The sequence below is a fragment of the Suricata suricatta genome, chromosome 15 (genome assembly GCF_006229205.1).
Source record: "Suricata suricatta isolate VVHF042 chromosome 15, meerkat_22Aug2017_6uvM2_HiC, whole genome shotgun sequence".
Lineage (NCBI taxonomy): Eukaryota > Metazoa > Chordata > Mammalia > Carnivora > Herpestidae > Suricata > Suricata suricatta.
Window position 1 is genome coordinate 70042263 of NC_043714.1, and position 16478 is coordinate 70058740.

The 16478-nt window shown below is 50.7% G+C and overlaps 1 protein-coding gene across 1 annotated transcript in view; it reads left to right on the forward strand.

Annotated features, from left to right (window-relative positions):
* The window catches only part of TG (thyroglobulin), a 233195-nt gene that overhangs the window by 79462 nt on the left and 137255 nt on the right, over positions 1–16478 (forward strand). The window contains exons 29-34 of the mRNA XM_029923329.1: positions 1699–1836; positions 2791–2967; positions 4499–4610; positions 6629–6708; positions 7379–7522; positions 14436–14498. Of these exons, the coding sequence (XP_029779189.1) occupies positions 1699–1836; positions 2791–2967; positions 4499–4610; positions 6629–6708; positions 7379–7522; positions 14436–14498 (714 nt within the window). The remainder of the gene's footprint in view (positions 1–1698; positions 1837–2790; positions 2968–4498; positions 4611–6628; positions 6709–7378; positions 7523–14435; positions 14499–16478) is intronic.

A 16478-nucleotide genomic window follows, 5' to 3' on the forward strand; every position in this document is an offset into this window, starting at 1 on the left:
TTTTTTTTTTTCCTTGCTCTGCTGTCTTCACAGTGACCCGTGCTTTCCTAACTTGTGCGAGGAGGCTGCAGCAGGGAGATAGGCGTGCAAACTGTCCATTGTACAACAAGAGAGGTTTTTTAAAATGTTCATTCAGTTTTGAGAGAGACAGAGAGAAAGAGAGAGAGCATGAGTGGGGCAGGGGCAGAGAAAAGAGGAGATGCAGAATCCAAAGCAGGCTCCACAGTCTGAACTGTCAGCACAGCCCGATGCAGGGCTTGAACTCATGTACTGTGAGATCATGACCTGAGCTGAAGTCAGATGCTCAACTGACTGAGCCACCCAGCACCCCATTTTGTTAAGAGAGCTTTTTTCTTTTTTGGTCTGTTGTGCAACAATATGAAGTTAAAAAACCCAGAAGGCTGGGGAGGCACGGGGGAAGCAACAAGGTCTCTGGTGTCTCTGCCGTGGCTGACCTTCTGGCCTTGGCAGATGTGAGTAAAGTTACCTCCTTTGGTGCTTTTTGTTGGTGAAAATGTTCGGTCTTCATGAGCCTGCTCTGTGGAGCGTGGAAAGTGGGCCTCTGGGAGGATGCTCGAGTCCAAGGCAAATGGGGGCCCATATGGCATGGAAAGTCAGAGACCTGAGCTAAGGGACATTGTAAATGGGCCCAACTCACCTCCATGAACCACATCGTGCCCCTGGGCAAGCGCCTCTGCAAAGTCAGAGCTGGTGAAGGGAACCTTGGGCCCCTCAGCACTGGGGAGCCTCTTTAGAGGGCACAGGACATCAGGGCAGGAGGGAACAGCATTGGTTCGTGAAGCACAGGAGGGCGAGGTAGGTGAGGAAGAGGGGTGAGCAGGGTCAATAGTCCTGGGGCCGCAAGAATGTGACAGTGTTTCTGTAGGAGTCAAGGCAACTGGAGATAAAGCCTAAAATACAGGTGGAGCCTGGACCAAGCAGAAAGCTGCACTTTGCCCCGAGGGCACTAGGGTTCCCAGAAGGAGCCTGAGGCCAGCGATTCTGGCCTTTGAGGATACAAGGAAAGACTAAGGGGTAATAGCAATGCTGAGCTTTCCAGGGAGGGCTGAGCAGAGCTGAAACCTGTCCTCACAGATGTAGGCTGCCATTTGGGACAGAGATAGGACTTCTGTGTGGCTTCAAAAGACAGGAGCAGCAGTGGTCCAAAGTGACAGACAAATTGGACTGTCCCTAATGGCAAGTCCCTAATGGTGGAGTGGGCCGCTGTGGTCAGCTCGGACATGTCACGCAGGGCTGCAGGGACATCGGCCAGAAATACTGTGGGGAAAAGTCCTGCCTTGGGTGAAAAGTTGAACCAGATGGCTCCCAAGGTTTCTTCCAAAGTGGGAAGTCTAAGATTTTGCAACTGTTTAATTTTTAGGACTTTCTGGAAGCTTCTTATCCCTTGCTGCTTGGCTAGATTCCCAGCCCTATTGCCTCCAGACCTGTTCTGGCTTCACACAGACTAAAACAAGTGTGTGTGTGTGTGTGTGTGTGTGTGTGTGTGTGTGTGTGAGAGAGAGAGAGAGAGAGAGAGACAGACAGACAGACAGAGAGACAGAGAGACAGAGACAGAGAGAGACAGAGACAGAGACAGAGGGACAGAGGGACAGAGGGACAGAGGAAGGGACGGGGAGAAAGGGAGAGACTCATTGTGGAGATAAAAGAAAGGAAGTTGACTCTCTCCTTCCTTTTCAGATTTGACAACAGAACGTTTCTTCCCTGTGGACCTTAGCCAGGTCATTGTCAATGGAAGCCTATCCCTGCCCAACCAGCAGCACTGGCTTTCCAAACACCTGTTTTCATCGCAGCAGGCAAACCTGTGGTGCCTGTCTCGTACGTATCCTTAGACTCCATCCTTCCTCTTCTGGACCCTCTGGTCAGGCAACACAGACCTAGTTAAATAGCTCATGGGAAATAGTTATGATGAAAGTCAATGGCACAACTCAGGAATCACTTCAGTGTTAGTACCGTTGGGTGATACAAAAGAAAGGCAGGACATAACCCATCTATTGAAGAAGCTTATAGCACAGATGATCTCTACTCTACTCCCAGGACCCATCATCCATCCATCCATCCATCCATCCACCTGTCATTTACCCATCTACCCATCATCCACCCATCCACCCATCCATCTAGTCATTCATCCATCCATCCATCCACCCACCTGTCATTTACCCATCCACCCATCATCCACTTACCCATCTATCCACCCATCCACCGATCCATCCATCCTTTACCCAGCAGACATGTGCTATGTTTAGCATGTGCTATGTTCTAAGCCTTGCGTTTGACCTTGGAGATGAGAAAACAAAAAACGATGACTAAACTATGACCCACCCCTGTGAGAGAGCTCACATAGACCAGTGAGGGAGTCTGACATGGGAGTGGAACAGGAAAGAGGGTTCACAGAGTTCACAAAGGTTTTATAGTCCTGTGGCCTCTGGTCTGAAGATCCCAACTGCCTTGGAGACAGTCCTGGGTTAAGATCCAATGGAATTTTGCTCTCTCTTCTCCTGTATTTCTGAGTTTATAGCTCACTCTTCACCTTCTTAGATTCTTCTTTTATTCAGAGCCACATGGACTCCATGCTTGGGGCCCAATCCTCTCCCCAGCTGGAAGAACTCTAGTATTTTTCTTGGGCCTTCCAGGCTGGATATTCTCAACTGTCCTGGGTCTCTGTCCTCCTAGGAAGAACCTCTCCCAGGCATTTCTTTTCAGTAGATCCTGTAGAGGTTACTTTCCCACAGGCCTCCCCAGGACTCACACCCACTGCTCTCCTGCCTGCAGGCTGTGTCCAAGAGCCTTCTTTCTGTCAGCTGGCGGAGATCACAGACAGTGCGCCCTTGCACTTCACCTGCACCCTCTACCCAGAGGCCCAGGTGTGTGACGACGTCATGGAGTCCAGTCCCAAGGGCTGCAGACTGATCCTGCCCCACCAGCCAAAGACCCTGTACCGGAGGAAGGGTGAGTGCCTGGTGGGATCTGCACATACTGCATTTCCAGTGGGCTGCTAGCCCCATGGTTTGAAAAAAATATCCCATTAACTTATTCTTCTTTTTAAAATGAAAGTTATTCACGCTCCTTGTAACAATGGACACCATTTAGAAATGCATCAAGTTGACTATAGAGAATAATCCTGTTCTGCAGTCATGCTCCTTAGAGAAACCCACCCTTAATGCCCCTGTTAGTTCAAATTCCATTTGTCTATACATTCCAGAAAATCCCAACAGTGGCTCTAACAAGATGGAAGTTGATTTTTCTCTCTGAGGACATTCATGATGCTTTGGGAGGGGGTGTGTTTTCCCCCCTGCACAGTCTCCATTTCTTCTGGAATATTATCATGTTTTGTTTACTGTTCTGTGTGTGCTGGTGTTCTTTCTCGGGTGTGTGGTGACCCTTGGTTTTATACTCAAATGTAAGAGGGGGGCCCAGAGGCTGATTAGGAAGCTCAAAGTATGCAGTGAGAGCTTGCTGACTTTGGGTTTCCCTGGAGGATAATCTAGTTGGGCCACCTTTTGGGGGAGTCCCTCAGGTCTTTATTTTTAGGTCCTTCCCATGGAGGAATCTTGTAATTCTTGGCCTGGGGCCATGAGCCTGGCTGCTATTGGGTTGGGTGCCAAATAAGGTTGGAAGATGAGAGTCTCAAGCTTCACCATGTGGATGGATTTGAAAGAATCCCTTAGTTTCAGTGTGGGATTCTCACCAGGAACTCCACCTGGTGCATCCAAGAGATTCTTTTTTGTTCTTTCCAGAGAAGAAAACTTCCATCATCTTCTGTGGGGGGGGGAGAGGACACTTGTCTCCTGTGCAGAAGGGGGGATGGCATCTGGAGTCCTAACTGCTTCTTCTAGAAATTTCCAGCCTATCCTGGTTTAGTCCCCCTTCATCCCAGTGATGTCAATACTTAACCTTTTGGGGATTCCAGAAGGTGTATAGGGTTGCTTTTACTTCCCACAGAAAAATTGAGGATTCAGCTCACTCAGCTCAATGAAGTCAACTACGTATTTCTCTGTGCGCTCTCTAGCTTCCAGAATTTTGTTGCTCTATCTTTTCTCCTATTTTTTAAAAGTTTTTTGGGTAATGTTTATTTTTGAGAGAGACAGAGAGCAAGCGGGGATGGGGGGCAGAGAAAGAGGGAGACACAGAGTCCAGAGTAGGCTCCAGGCTCCGAGCTGTCAGCACAGAGCCCGACATGGGGCTTAACCTCACAAACCACGAGATCATGACCTGAGCCCAAGTCAGACGCTTAACTGACTGAGCCGCCCAGGTGCCCCATCCTATTCTCTTTATTCTTGTGTGTGTGAGCCTTTACAAGAATCCCCTTCCTATCATCATAGTGAGATTTGTGATAAGAGCAGAGAGTAAGCATGTGAGTTTAATACACCATCTTAAATTGGGAGCTCTCGATCTAGTGTGTAGGTTGTCATCCTTATGGTTCATAGATACAACAAATCTCTCCCTAAATAATACACACTTTCTTTCTTCCCCTGTGTAGTTACTCTGAAAGATAAAGTGAAGAACTTTTATACTCGCCTGCCATTCCAAAAACTGACGGGGATTTCCATTAGAAACAAAGTGCCCATGTCTGAAAAATCCATTTCCAACGGGTAAGCTACTTCTGTCCTCTCAAACGTTCATTATTAACACTTTTCTACTTCCCTAAAGAAGGTGACTTAATATCAACCAAAGACACATGCATAAGAAACCATGAAACCCAACGTCAAGGACGGAAAGGTAATGAGGAGGCGACCACATCGAAAAACCGTGGCTAAGTTACTGATACTAAACGCACAAGTTAGCCCTGCACGTCCAGGCAGCTGGCACAGAAGGGAAACACTGACCCACATCCTGTCAATTAACAAACATTATCGAGTGTCGTAATAAACTTGATCAGCAGTCTCACTGGGCTGTGTGCAGAATCTGGAGCGAAAGTAGAACTTTTAACAAGATCGCAAGCATATAAGGACTTTTATTTTGTTTGATATATTATTTTAAAAAGTATATTATTATGTATTGAGTTAGTTAGCTGTTATTTCGTTGTTTTCCTTGAAGGTGATGTTTCTCTCAGCCTAGTTGGTGGATCCCATCCAGCAGAATCAGCAAGAGGACTTTTTTGCAAACCACATTCCCGGGTCCTTCCCTGGACCTACGGAATCAGCATTTCCTGGGATGGGGCTCAAGAATCTGATTTTTAAGTAAAATTCTCCTCCTGGTGATTCTTTTCTCCGTTAGAATTTGAGAGTCATCGATCTGGGAACTGTTGGTCTATGAAGTGTTGATTTATGAAATGGTGTGATTTGCTGGTGGTTGAGATCCGCTTTTGAAGGGGTGCCTGGGAGGTTCAGTCGGTTAAGCGTCCGACTTCAGCTCAGGTCACGATCTCACAGTTTGGGAGTTCAAGCCCCTCCTCCAGCTCTCTGCTATCAGCACAGGGCCTACATCAGATTCTTTGTCCCCCTCTCTCTGCCCCTCCCTCCCGCACTCAAATGACCATTAAAAAAAAGATCTGCTTTTGAAAATGGACTTTAAAAGGCGATACAGGGTAGGCTGTCTTGAGGTTTGTCAGGCTGCTGCCGTGATGCTGGGGCAGAACTGGAGGAAGAGAGTTGGGACCAGGGATAAGCGGGACCCTAGTGCTGGGACTCAGAGAAGGGGGTTCAGTGGGAAAGCCCACGCAGCTTTGCCTACTGGGTTTCCAAGAGAGGAAAATGAAGTGGTGGGCCGGCAGGTGGGCAGGACTCTGGGAGAGGGAGCCATGGAGCAAGTGGTCAACAGGCATCAGGGCGGAGATGCAGTCAGCCCTGGAGAAAGTGTCCAAGACATGGATGGTTTGTGCACCAAGATGTGAGGTGAGTTCAGGGACTCCTAGGATAAAGAAGGAAAATGGCAAGAATGAGGTGGTTTGCCCACACTGGAAAGGAGCTGAGGGTTTGAGCGATCAGAACCGGGCCATGCAGTCAGGGGGGAGGGGCATCAGAGCTGAGCCCAGGGGCAGGGGCTTGGGGCCACCTCGTTTCTCTAGGACTGGTCCTGGAAGCTGACGGTGGGGTCTAGCAGCCACACCAAGTTATTCAGCAACGTAGGTCCTGAGATGGGGCCTGGATATGCCGACTCAGCAAACCGGAGCGTGATCAGCCTATGTCACGGAGCAGACAGGAGGGGAAGCTGGGGCAGGGGAAATGTGCAGGTCTTTTCCGATGGACACCTGGTTGGCTCACTCTGACTGGAAGCCTGTGGAGTCTCCCCCTTCTGAAGACGCCTTCTCTACAACCTCTTCCTTTTCCCAGAGCCCAAATCTGGATTCTCTCCCTATCTGAAAGGACTGTAGAGGCACATTCAGGATGTGGGGTGAACTTGGCTTAGAGACTGGCACGTAGTAAATGCTTGATGAAGGAATGAGTCAATGAATGAAAGATGCCAAGACTACGTTCCTGAGAAAAGAGTAGAATTTTGTTTTCTGAAGGAACAGCAAAGCTAGAAATCCACTCACGCGTCCTGGCTGTAGCACCCCCACGTCAGGGAGTCGTGAGGAAAGAAACCCCTGGAGGTAAGAATGACTGTAATTCCGTGGGTCCAGGGCCACTCACAAAATTCCCCGGGCCCGCTCTTTCTCTTCCCACGCCAGCTTCTTCGAGTGTGAACGGCTGTGTGACGCGGACCCGTGCTGCGCTGGCTTTGGCTTCCTCAACGTGTCCCAGCTGAAAGGTAAGAGTGATACCAGCTCCGCCTTCCTGGGCACAGCGCGTCTCGGCCTGGAGAACACGTTCACGCGGTGGGTGAGGAGGTGCGATCCTTGTTCACAGATGGGAAGTGGGGCTCGGGGAGGGGCGGTGGCTTATAAATGGAATAGCCAGGTGTGGCTCCTGGCCCACTGCCTGGGCACCCTGACACCTGCTGCTGAAATAGCCCCCTTCCGGGCTCCCACCTCGTCTCTCCAGACTCAGCTCAGGCAGCTTGGTGGGATAGACTCTGGATCCATCCATATGACCTAAATTTAAAGCTGGATTCAGTCGCTTGCTAGTGATGTGGTCCAGGCAAAACGACCTAATCCCAGAGCAACTTGTGCAAATAGAGTTTAACCATGTTCTTCCCCTTCATGGGGTGCTGTGAGGATTGAGCGATGTGATGCAAACAGAGCCCTAGCACAGTCCTGCGCACAGGGTGGCTGCCCCTTCAGGGCCCGCCCCCTCCATCCCCGCGCTCTTAGACAAGTTCAAAGCAGTACCAAGGTTTCAGTGGTAGCTGAGGCCCTGGCTGGAACCCAGTAGAGCACCCCCAATGCCTGCTGGAGAGTGAGTTTGCAGCATTTCGCTCATTCAGTGAGCCATCTTCCCTCCTCACCGGCTTCCTGGTCCTGGTTACTGTTTTGCTCCAGGCGGAGAGGTGACGTGCTTGATTCTGAACAGCCTGGGACGTCAGACGTGCAGTGAGGAAAATGGAGGAGCCTGGCGCATTTTGGGCTGCGGCTCCCCTGACACTGAGGTCCACACCTATCCCTTTGGATGGTACCAGAAACCTGGTGAGTAACCTGTCTCCCACGGCTACATGGGCGTCTTCAGTTGACTGTCTACCAGCCGTGCATGAGGATGATGTCCTTGGGCTGGGAGGTGGACCAGCCGGGATTCGCTGTGGGAGAGCAACGGAAATTGATTCTATTTAACTTATGCAGGAGAGGAAGTTGCTGTTGCTGACAGATTCAAGGGAAAGATGACTCACCGGGTCTCAGCGACCTGGGTGTATATAGAGGGATGAAGGGACAGTCTCTCCATCATCAGATTTTGGTTGTTAGAGTCAAGCTTTAAATTCAAGGGAGAGAGTTTGGCCCAGCCTGGGCTCCCGGCCCTCCCACTGCCAGAGGGAAGGTGCCTGAGTGACTGTCCTTGAAAGACCGTATGCACGGTGGGGGAGAGGAGGGTCCTCAAAGTATGGTTAAGGTGCCGTTACTGGGCAGGGGAGACCAACAGATGTGCACTCTGCCGAGTTCCTTTGTTTTTCGAAACTTGTCAGTTAGTTGGAACAATGGAACACATGAGAGTCTTGGGGATGAAGAGGGGGGAGGCACTGGTGTGTACTTGACAATGTACATGGAGTTAGGATTTCAGGGTCAAGGCAGTGTTGCCCCAGTGTGGGCACTGCATGCATGTGTGCTGATTGAGGAGCTCAATTTGAAATCGCCGAATGAATGAATGAATGAATGGTCTGGGGGGTGTGACGGAGAATATCTATCATCAAATGAGGTGATCTGAGTGTCTTCCCAGCTCTGCCGTCCACTGCAGGTTTGTCTTTAGGAAGACCTTCCCTTTCCTCCATTTCTCTGTTGGTAAAACAGTGATTGAGACTCACTCTGGGCCTACCAGCTCCTACCTTCCAGGTGTTTCTAGGTGTGGGTCTGCTTGAGGAACAGTGGGGACTGCCTGGAGACTGAACACATTCACCCTATAGCCTGGAAGCAAATCCGGAAAGATGTCCCGGGTCCAAAAAGACTGAAACCCCCCTCTGGGTAGGTGTCCAGTGGAGAGGCTGAGATGAGGTCCATGACCTCCAATCGTATGGCTTCCTCCTTCATTCCAGAGTCCATATAGGACAGATGCTGGCCCGGCCAGGCCACTTGCCCTGGAAATGGGACTCATGGAAGGTCTGGTTTGGAAGGTCTGGTTAGAGATCCATAACTTGGATCTCTACTCCTCACCCAACGCAACGCCTTGCCCCCAAGGGGGAAGGGAGAGGAAAACTGATATTACTCACATGTCTGCTGTACGTCTGCACCTGTGCTGTGGCCCTGCACGTGCTGGGGCTTCTACGGGGAATGGGACATAATACCCATGATGCCCTGCGGGGAAGCCAACCCTTCCTCTATGTTGAAGCTACTTGATGTAAACCACACAACTAGAATGAGGTTGCAAGGCCAGAGCCAGTGACCCTACACGTCCCTCTTCTCCATTTCCAGGGTGCTGGCAGCTCTTCTCTATCCCATGAGTGATTGGCTGTGACAGTGTCCAGACACTTTGACCAGTTTTCCCCTAATTCAATTAACTAATAAGCAATTGACTAACAAATCGAAAAAAAAATAGTAAAACTAACTAATAAGCTAGCAGACCAGACCAGTCAGTGGTTTGGCCTCTTGTTCCAGAGCCCATATCCCACTCAAGGGGGCTGGGATGGGGCTCGGTGATGGAATCTGGCTCCTGGCCCTTGATCAGGAGCCTACTAATCCCCGAGGCATCCCTTGGCTTCAGGGAAGATTTATTTGGAGTTAATGATTCGCAGGCCGAATGGAATCTTCCCTGCCAATGTCTACCTTGAGCATCCTGTGATTGGTCCTTGGTCGGAATTCACTCGGGGTTAGGGTCACGCTTTTAATTTTATTTTAACGTCCTGATTTATTTTAGGAAAAACATCAGGGTTGTAGGATGAAATATCCTCCCTGGGTTTCTATTTAGAGAAGAATGTTCCATATAGGCTGTAACTAACTCACAGGGACAGGGGAGAAGTGAATGCCTGCTTAGCACCATGGCCCCGCGGGAAACCCAGTGCCGGCCCTGTGTGTTTCAGGGGTTTTGAAACATAACTCTTTAGTCTTCCAAGCCTCCCTGCCTGTCTCTCCCCTCCTCCCTCCTCCCATCTCCTCACCCCACAGAAGACCGAAAAATGTCATTTCCCATCTTCATCCAGCTCAGGGAAGAGCTGGGTAAAAAGAAGCTTAAGAAATAAGTCATTTGATCAGAAATACCATGGGAATCGGACCAGAACGTTACAACATCATGGCAGGACACAGCAAAGGAAAGGACCCAAGGTCATCATCCCGGTGCATTCCATCTGTTCTGTTTCTTTTCATCTGATGGTACAGACTGCTCATTTTTTCCAATATATATTTTGTGGGGTCAGGCTGGGGACTCAGAGTTCTGTCCAGAAACTACTGGCCAAAGAACTAAAAATTCAAAGCGATGCTCTCTTTCAAAGGATGGTGACTGAGCATTGACCATGCCCAGGGCTTCTGGTGTTACTAATCCAGTCTGTATTCCTTGGGCTCTTTCTGTGTGCCTGGCTGGATGAATCACTGATAAGCATTATCTCTTCTAATCTTCACAACCGCTATTACATACGAAAAGGGAGGTTCAGAGAGGTTCAGTCACTTGCCCAAGGTCACACAAGAATCATGTCTTATTCAGACCCAACCACATAACGTAATGATTCCATCAGTTACAAAGACCTGCGTCTGGACCCTGACTCTGTCATTTGCCTGCCTGAGCCTTGAAGGGTAGAAAGGACCCTGATCTCCTCCTGTCCATGACTTCTGGCCATGAAGCATAAGTTTTCATGGCGCACTTCTTGCAAAGGACTTCCATGCTAGACTTTGCCCTTGCTTCAGAGCCATGGCATGGCCATTTAGTGTGTGGACATCTATACTGAGTGTTGACCACAGGCCCCAGATTAGACTCCAGGCTGAGAGCCAGAAACGAGAAGCATAACGCAGGTCCCGTTTCCGAAGAATCGCCCCTGAGGAAGGGGAACAGAAGTGATACTCACTGAGTTCCCGATACACGTCAAACACCGAGGAAACATGGGAGGTAGAGGGTCCTGCCTGCAGAGGTTAGCTGGGCTGAGGGGCAGATATGAGAGAAGCAAACGTTTCTTAAGCACTTACTGTATGTGAGAAACTACCCTAGAGCATTTTTTTCTCTGTATTAATTTATGAACCCCCTGTGACTTTGGCTCTATTCCTGTTCTACCTGTGAGGAGAGAATTATTCTCTCTGCAATCAGAGAGCTACTCAGAGATGTGGCTGGAGTTCTCATTGGGGGGATGCATGGCCATTGGAGGGGGGCTTCTGGGGCACAAAAGGGAAAGAATTCTGTTCTACAAGGGATGATAGAAAAGTGTCTCTGGGAAAAATCTGGGTGTAGATAAAGGAGAGCTGGCTGATGGGAGCAGTGACCACTGTGTGGGGACAGGCAGCGGGCTACGGAGGTGGGGTGGGCCCGGGTCCTGCCCTCACAGCCCTCAGAGCTCCGGAGACCTGTGCGCACAGGCAGTGGGGCGATCACAGCATAACCTGGATGGTACCAGTCTGTTGACAGAACAAAGGCCAGGAATCCAGGAGGAGAGAGGCACAGACCTATCTGGGAGCACCAACAGGGGGCCCCAGAGAGCCCATGGGGACTCTGTCATCCACAGTGAGCAGAAAGTTCCATGGGTCAGCACAAAATGGAGGCTCAGACTAAGTGAGTGTGAAGGCAGAAGAGGCCCTTTGTGCCCCCCACCCCCGCTCCAGCAGTAGGGCCCAGGGAGCACACGCACACTTAGCATCCAGGGTGGGAGGGGCAGGTGCTGCTCTGTGGTCCAGCACTGCCCCAGAGCCCAGGGTTCTCTGGAAAGGGCGGGCCTTCCCTTTGCTCTTTGAAGATGACGAAGGCTTCCCATTCTCTCAGCAGCGGAGCATGGCTGGCAAGTGGGGAAGTGTCTCTGGTTTCTTTATAAAGTCAAATGCGGCTTCTAAAAAAAACCATTGAAGCCACACAGTTCCTGCTAAGGAAATGCCCCTGGACCTTGAAGCAGTTCTAGATAAGGGAACATGACCTGGGTGGGAAATGAAAAGCCCTTCTAATTAATTATGGCTCTCTGCGATCCACACGCCAAAACTACCACACGGAGGTAGGGGTACCGAATGGTCCACGCTCCATCCCCATTCACATCCCGCCCACAGCTCCTGCCAAGCCCTCGCACGAGTGGGCCCCAGGCCCCAGACTAGCATTTCACAGATACATCTCCATTATCCCCCAGGCACCCCCATAAAATAGGGCCTATTGTGAGCCCCACTCTGTGCTGTGTTGGCCAATAGTTCACAGCTGGCAAGGGGGAGAGGAAGCCCTGATTTGTGGTGATTGCCACTAGCTGTGGTGTAAATGTCCCCATCATGGCTGCCAACTTACAGTCTGTCTGTCTTACCCAAAAGGCAAAACCCTATTAAGAAATACTGCCGAGGGGCGAGAACAGGTACATAGAGCAGCAGCAGCAGGGCCATGTGATCTGTGGTCTGTGGCAGTGAGCTGCATGGTGGTACTCCCTGGTGGTGCTCCTTTGTGGTGCTCACTCTAAGGCACTGAATGGTGGTGCTCCCCAGTGGTGCTCGCTGGGGGGAACTGCATGGTGGTGCTCCCTGGGAATGGACTGTGGCTTGCCTAATGGTTCTCATGGTGTCAAATATTTCCATAGTTTCCAGTGATTAGTTAGTACCATGAAATAAACGTATACTATATGTGTGCCATATGCATTCTTTACAACATAATACGATACAATACAGTACAGTTCACTACAATATTCTAGCATAACCGTTTCCTTTGCAAGCTGAGCTCGCTTTGCATTTCAAGATACATTTCCAGGGGCACCTGGGTGGCTCAGTCGGTTAAGCCTCTGACTTCGGCTCAGGTCAGATCTCACATTCATGGGTTCGAGCCCCGTGTCAGGCTCTGTGCTGACAGCTCAGAGCCTGGAGCCTGCTTCTGGTTCTGTGTCTCCTTCTCTCTCTGCCCCTCCCGCTCTCATGCTCTGTCTCTCTCTGTATCAAAAATAAATAAAACATTAAAAAAAATTAAAAAAAAAGATACATTTCCAGAAACAGGATTACTGGGTTCAAGGGTGAGAGCATCTGAGTGCCTCCATATGGATGGTCTCACTATTCTCCAAAGACGTCCTGTCTCAGGACGTTGGCTCTAAAAGCCTCTCTCTTCCAGGAAAGACACGTATTTAAACAAACAAGCCGCGCTGGCCCGCTGTGGGTAGTGGAGCGTGGCCGTGGTTGGTAATTCGGAGCATCGCTTGAGGAACTCACAGAGCGGTAGATGACCGATACCGCAGCTCAGTGGTCCTCAAAGTGTGTCCCCGGACCAGCAGCATCGGCGTCGCCTGGGAACTTGTTGGAAAGGCCAGATTTCAGGCCGCCCCCCAGACCCGCTGAATCAGACACTGTGGGGGGTGGGGCTGGCTCGGTGTTGCTACTCGCCCTGGGCGCCAGGGCCTTAGAGTGACTGGGAGGGAGCAGGTGTTTCCAGGAAGGTGGAACCATGAGGAAAAAAAAAAAAAGGACACAATACAACTGGAGGTTCTAGAACCAAGAGAGGCTGGGTTATGGCTCACCTGACCAAAGTGAAGAAGGCGGGGGAGGGGCAGCACTTTCAGGACCAGACTAGAGCGTGACTCTAGTCCATGCTTTTTATGGAGGGAGAATGGGACAGAGGACAGCGTGTCACCGTAGAAAGGCAATGTTACAAGTGGCTCCTGGCCGGCATTCACTGAGGGCCAGCCTGCTGTATGCTCAAAGCTTTCAGTACCGACTCATCTAAAGCGTACGAGCCTGAGAGAGGTGTTGCTGTAAGGGACACTGAGGACAGGGGGTTGAGATAACGTGTGGAGGGCACACAGACGGAAGAGGCCAAGCCAGCCACCCTGGGCCGCTGACCGCAGGGCCCTGCCCTTGACTGCTGACCATGCCCCCTGCAGCCGGTTTGGGCCCACGGGAGAAACTAATAGTGACACGTTAGCTGTTCAGTAAGGGGAAGGGGAAGAAGATACTTAGCACCTAGGGGCCCTCCACCGCGAATGCCTGCTTTCTCACTTGGTTTTTACAACATCCACATCTTATCACTGCTGAAAGCGGGTCTAGAAAAAGTCAGATGACTCGTCCTTCCAGACTCCCTGCTTCTGAGTGGCACGTGGAGATTCGGGTCCAGGTCGGCCTGTGCACCAAGTCTGTGCTCTGTCCACCCTGCCGTACTGCCTGCCATGGGCACCTGTCACTTACTGAGCTCTTACCCCGGGCCTGGCACCACACTCCCTCCTGTCATCCTCACCGTAATGCAGGTCGTATGATCGCATTGCAGACATGTGGAAACATGGGCTTATGTGCCTCGCCTAAGTGAACCGAGTCAGAAAGTGATGGCTGTAAGCACATGTGCCGTCCCCCATCTGTCCCTGCAACATGGCGGGACCCCACCTGCTCATCCCTCAGCCTCGTTGCTGGCTTTGATCAGTGACCCGTGTGCCAATGAGGGGTGCGTCCCTTGTAGGCAGAAGCCGTGGAGCAAGAGTGAAGTTTGCTGCTCTCTCCCTGCCCCGCTGCTGTCGAGACAGGGGGCACAGGGGGCGGGGTGGAGCCTCCGGGAGTTGACATGGAGCCAACCCCAGCCCACCTACAATGGACACATTGAGCAAGGGAGAGACCACCCTGGGTGCTGGTGGCTTTAAAAACCTCTGCCATGTGCTTGTCACCTGGGCCCAATCTAGTCCATCCTGACCAATTCAGGGTGTCTCCGGGAGCTGAACACAGCCTGTCTGCCTTCCAGGTCCGATTTTGCCATTACCACCTTGAGCCTCTGTTAATTAATACCTTTGAGGGTGGAGGAGACCTAAAAGGCTGCCTCTTCCTTGTCTTTCAGTTGCTCAGAACGCTGCTCCTGGTTTTTGCCCCTCGGTGGTTCTGCCTTCCCTCCCGGAGAAAGGTAAGTGCGTTGTCCTTTCCGCCTCTCTCGGGAGAGGTCCACCACACTTTTCCTTCTTCTCCTCTTTCTCTTAGTTTTGCCCAGTGGTTGACAGCTCGCCTGGGCCTCTCACACTCATTAATTCGAGCTCCTGGCAACTGCACACACGTGGAGATGGGGTCCCACTGGCCCCGTGCCCATTTCACAGAAGGGGAAACCGACTCCTAGCGAATAAACGCCTTGGCCAAATAGTGCAATCAGTTGGAAGCAGAGGAGGGTTTAGTCCAGTTTCCGCACTTTTCATCCCGAGGATTGTCTTCACCCTGTCCGGGAATGGCTAGACCTGCACAGTCCTAGGCCAATGTCAAGAATAGTGGTGCTGTGGCCAAACAGGGAAAGAACCAGCTATTGCTAGAGCAGGGAAGTGGGGGCTCGCAGCCCTTAGAGCACTGGGGGTCACAGGGCGACATCTGGGGCGGGGACCCCTCCTGCTGTTCCTTCCCTCACCCCCGACATGCCCTGTCTGGTCACAAGGCAGCAGGATATGCAGAGAAGTGGGCGCAGCGGTTTCTGGGCGGGGCGGGGGCAGGGATGAGTGGGAATGGGGCAGGTGAGCCTGGGCCTGGATGCAAGACCCTATTCTTCCTTCTCTTGGTCAGGAAATGACTCGAAGGGCCCAAGCGACGTTGATTCCTGTCCTGTGACATGATGTCTGAGGAGATCCAGACATCTGTCATTACAGTCCTGGTTGAAGAGACAGAATATAGAGCATGTGTAGGAAGGCATCATTTAGCCAAGGCTGTGGCTAAAAGTATAAATGTCCTCAACCCGTGTGTGGGCTTCTGCCACCTCATTCGAAGAGCTCACTTGCACATTCTGTATGGAATCCTGTGTCTAAACAGTTGGCGACTTTGTGTCTAGGACTTTGGGTGTACGATCTAGTGTCAGCTTTCTAAAATGCTGTGATGTAGGAGTCGCCGTTGTCACATCATGAATGGTGGACAGGGTGCTTAGGAGAGGGTAACACACCCACGACCAAGCAGGGGACGCACATCCCGACCAGACTTTGGTCCAAGTTGGTACTGAGTTTTATCAAGATAATGTACAAACAACTGAAATAATCACATCGTCTCCAGAGACTTATGGTTAAAAAAAACCCAACAGACTCCTTGTCTCTCCTCTACCGCCGGCCATTTCTGCTTCCAGAGACTCCCGCGCTTAACTCTTATAGCTGTTTTTTCTCATCCTGGCCTCTCCATTTCTAAATAACACACAAATCCTTCTATTCTGAGATTTGTCCATCTTGGAAGTGACTGTGGAGTTCCTTCCAGTTTTGATAGGTGAGGAGTTGAGGTTCTCCTTTATCACCCTTTTCAACTTTCCTTCTTTGTCCTTCCTCAACATCTAGTCATGTCAAGGCTGGGGGTCGAAACAAGGGTATTATTTGCTCCATTTATGTGCATCTGGTTCACCGGGGAGCCCCAGGGACCAAGGCAATCTCCTGTTGCCGTTACCTATCACTGTGTGTGGGCAGCGGACCCTCCTGTTTTTAGTCCTGTGATCCACCCTGCCTTCCCCGGTACCCCACCCTTCTTGGGCTTCTTGGGGTGCTCGTGAAACAGACAGATCAGGTCCACGCCCCATTCTGCAGGGACCTGGAGCATTAGCTCCTCTGAGTCTATCAACACACCTCCACCTTCTTTTCCTCCCTGAAAAATTTGTTGAAGTCTCTTATCTGCTGTTTGCCCGTCCTTGTTTTCTTTTGTTATCTTTTTGGGTTTAGACTTTTTAAATTCCTTTATTTCATTTTATAGGAGAGTGGGTAGCGACGTGAGCTGCATTTAATTAAATGCGATAATATAATCTTTTCTGAAACATTTCCTAAACATTTAGTGAATGCTCCGTTTTGTCCTCACAAATGCACCAAGCATTTGATCTTCACACAGATCTCAAGAGAAAATTCCTTCTTTGATATCGGTTAGTTGTAGAGCATTTGAACCA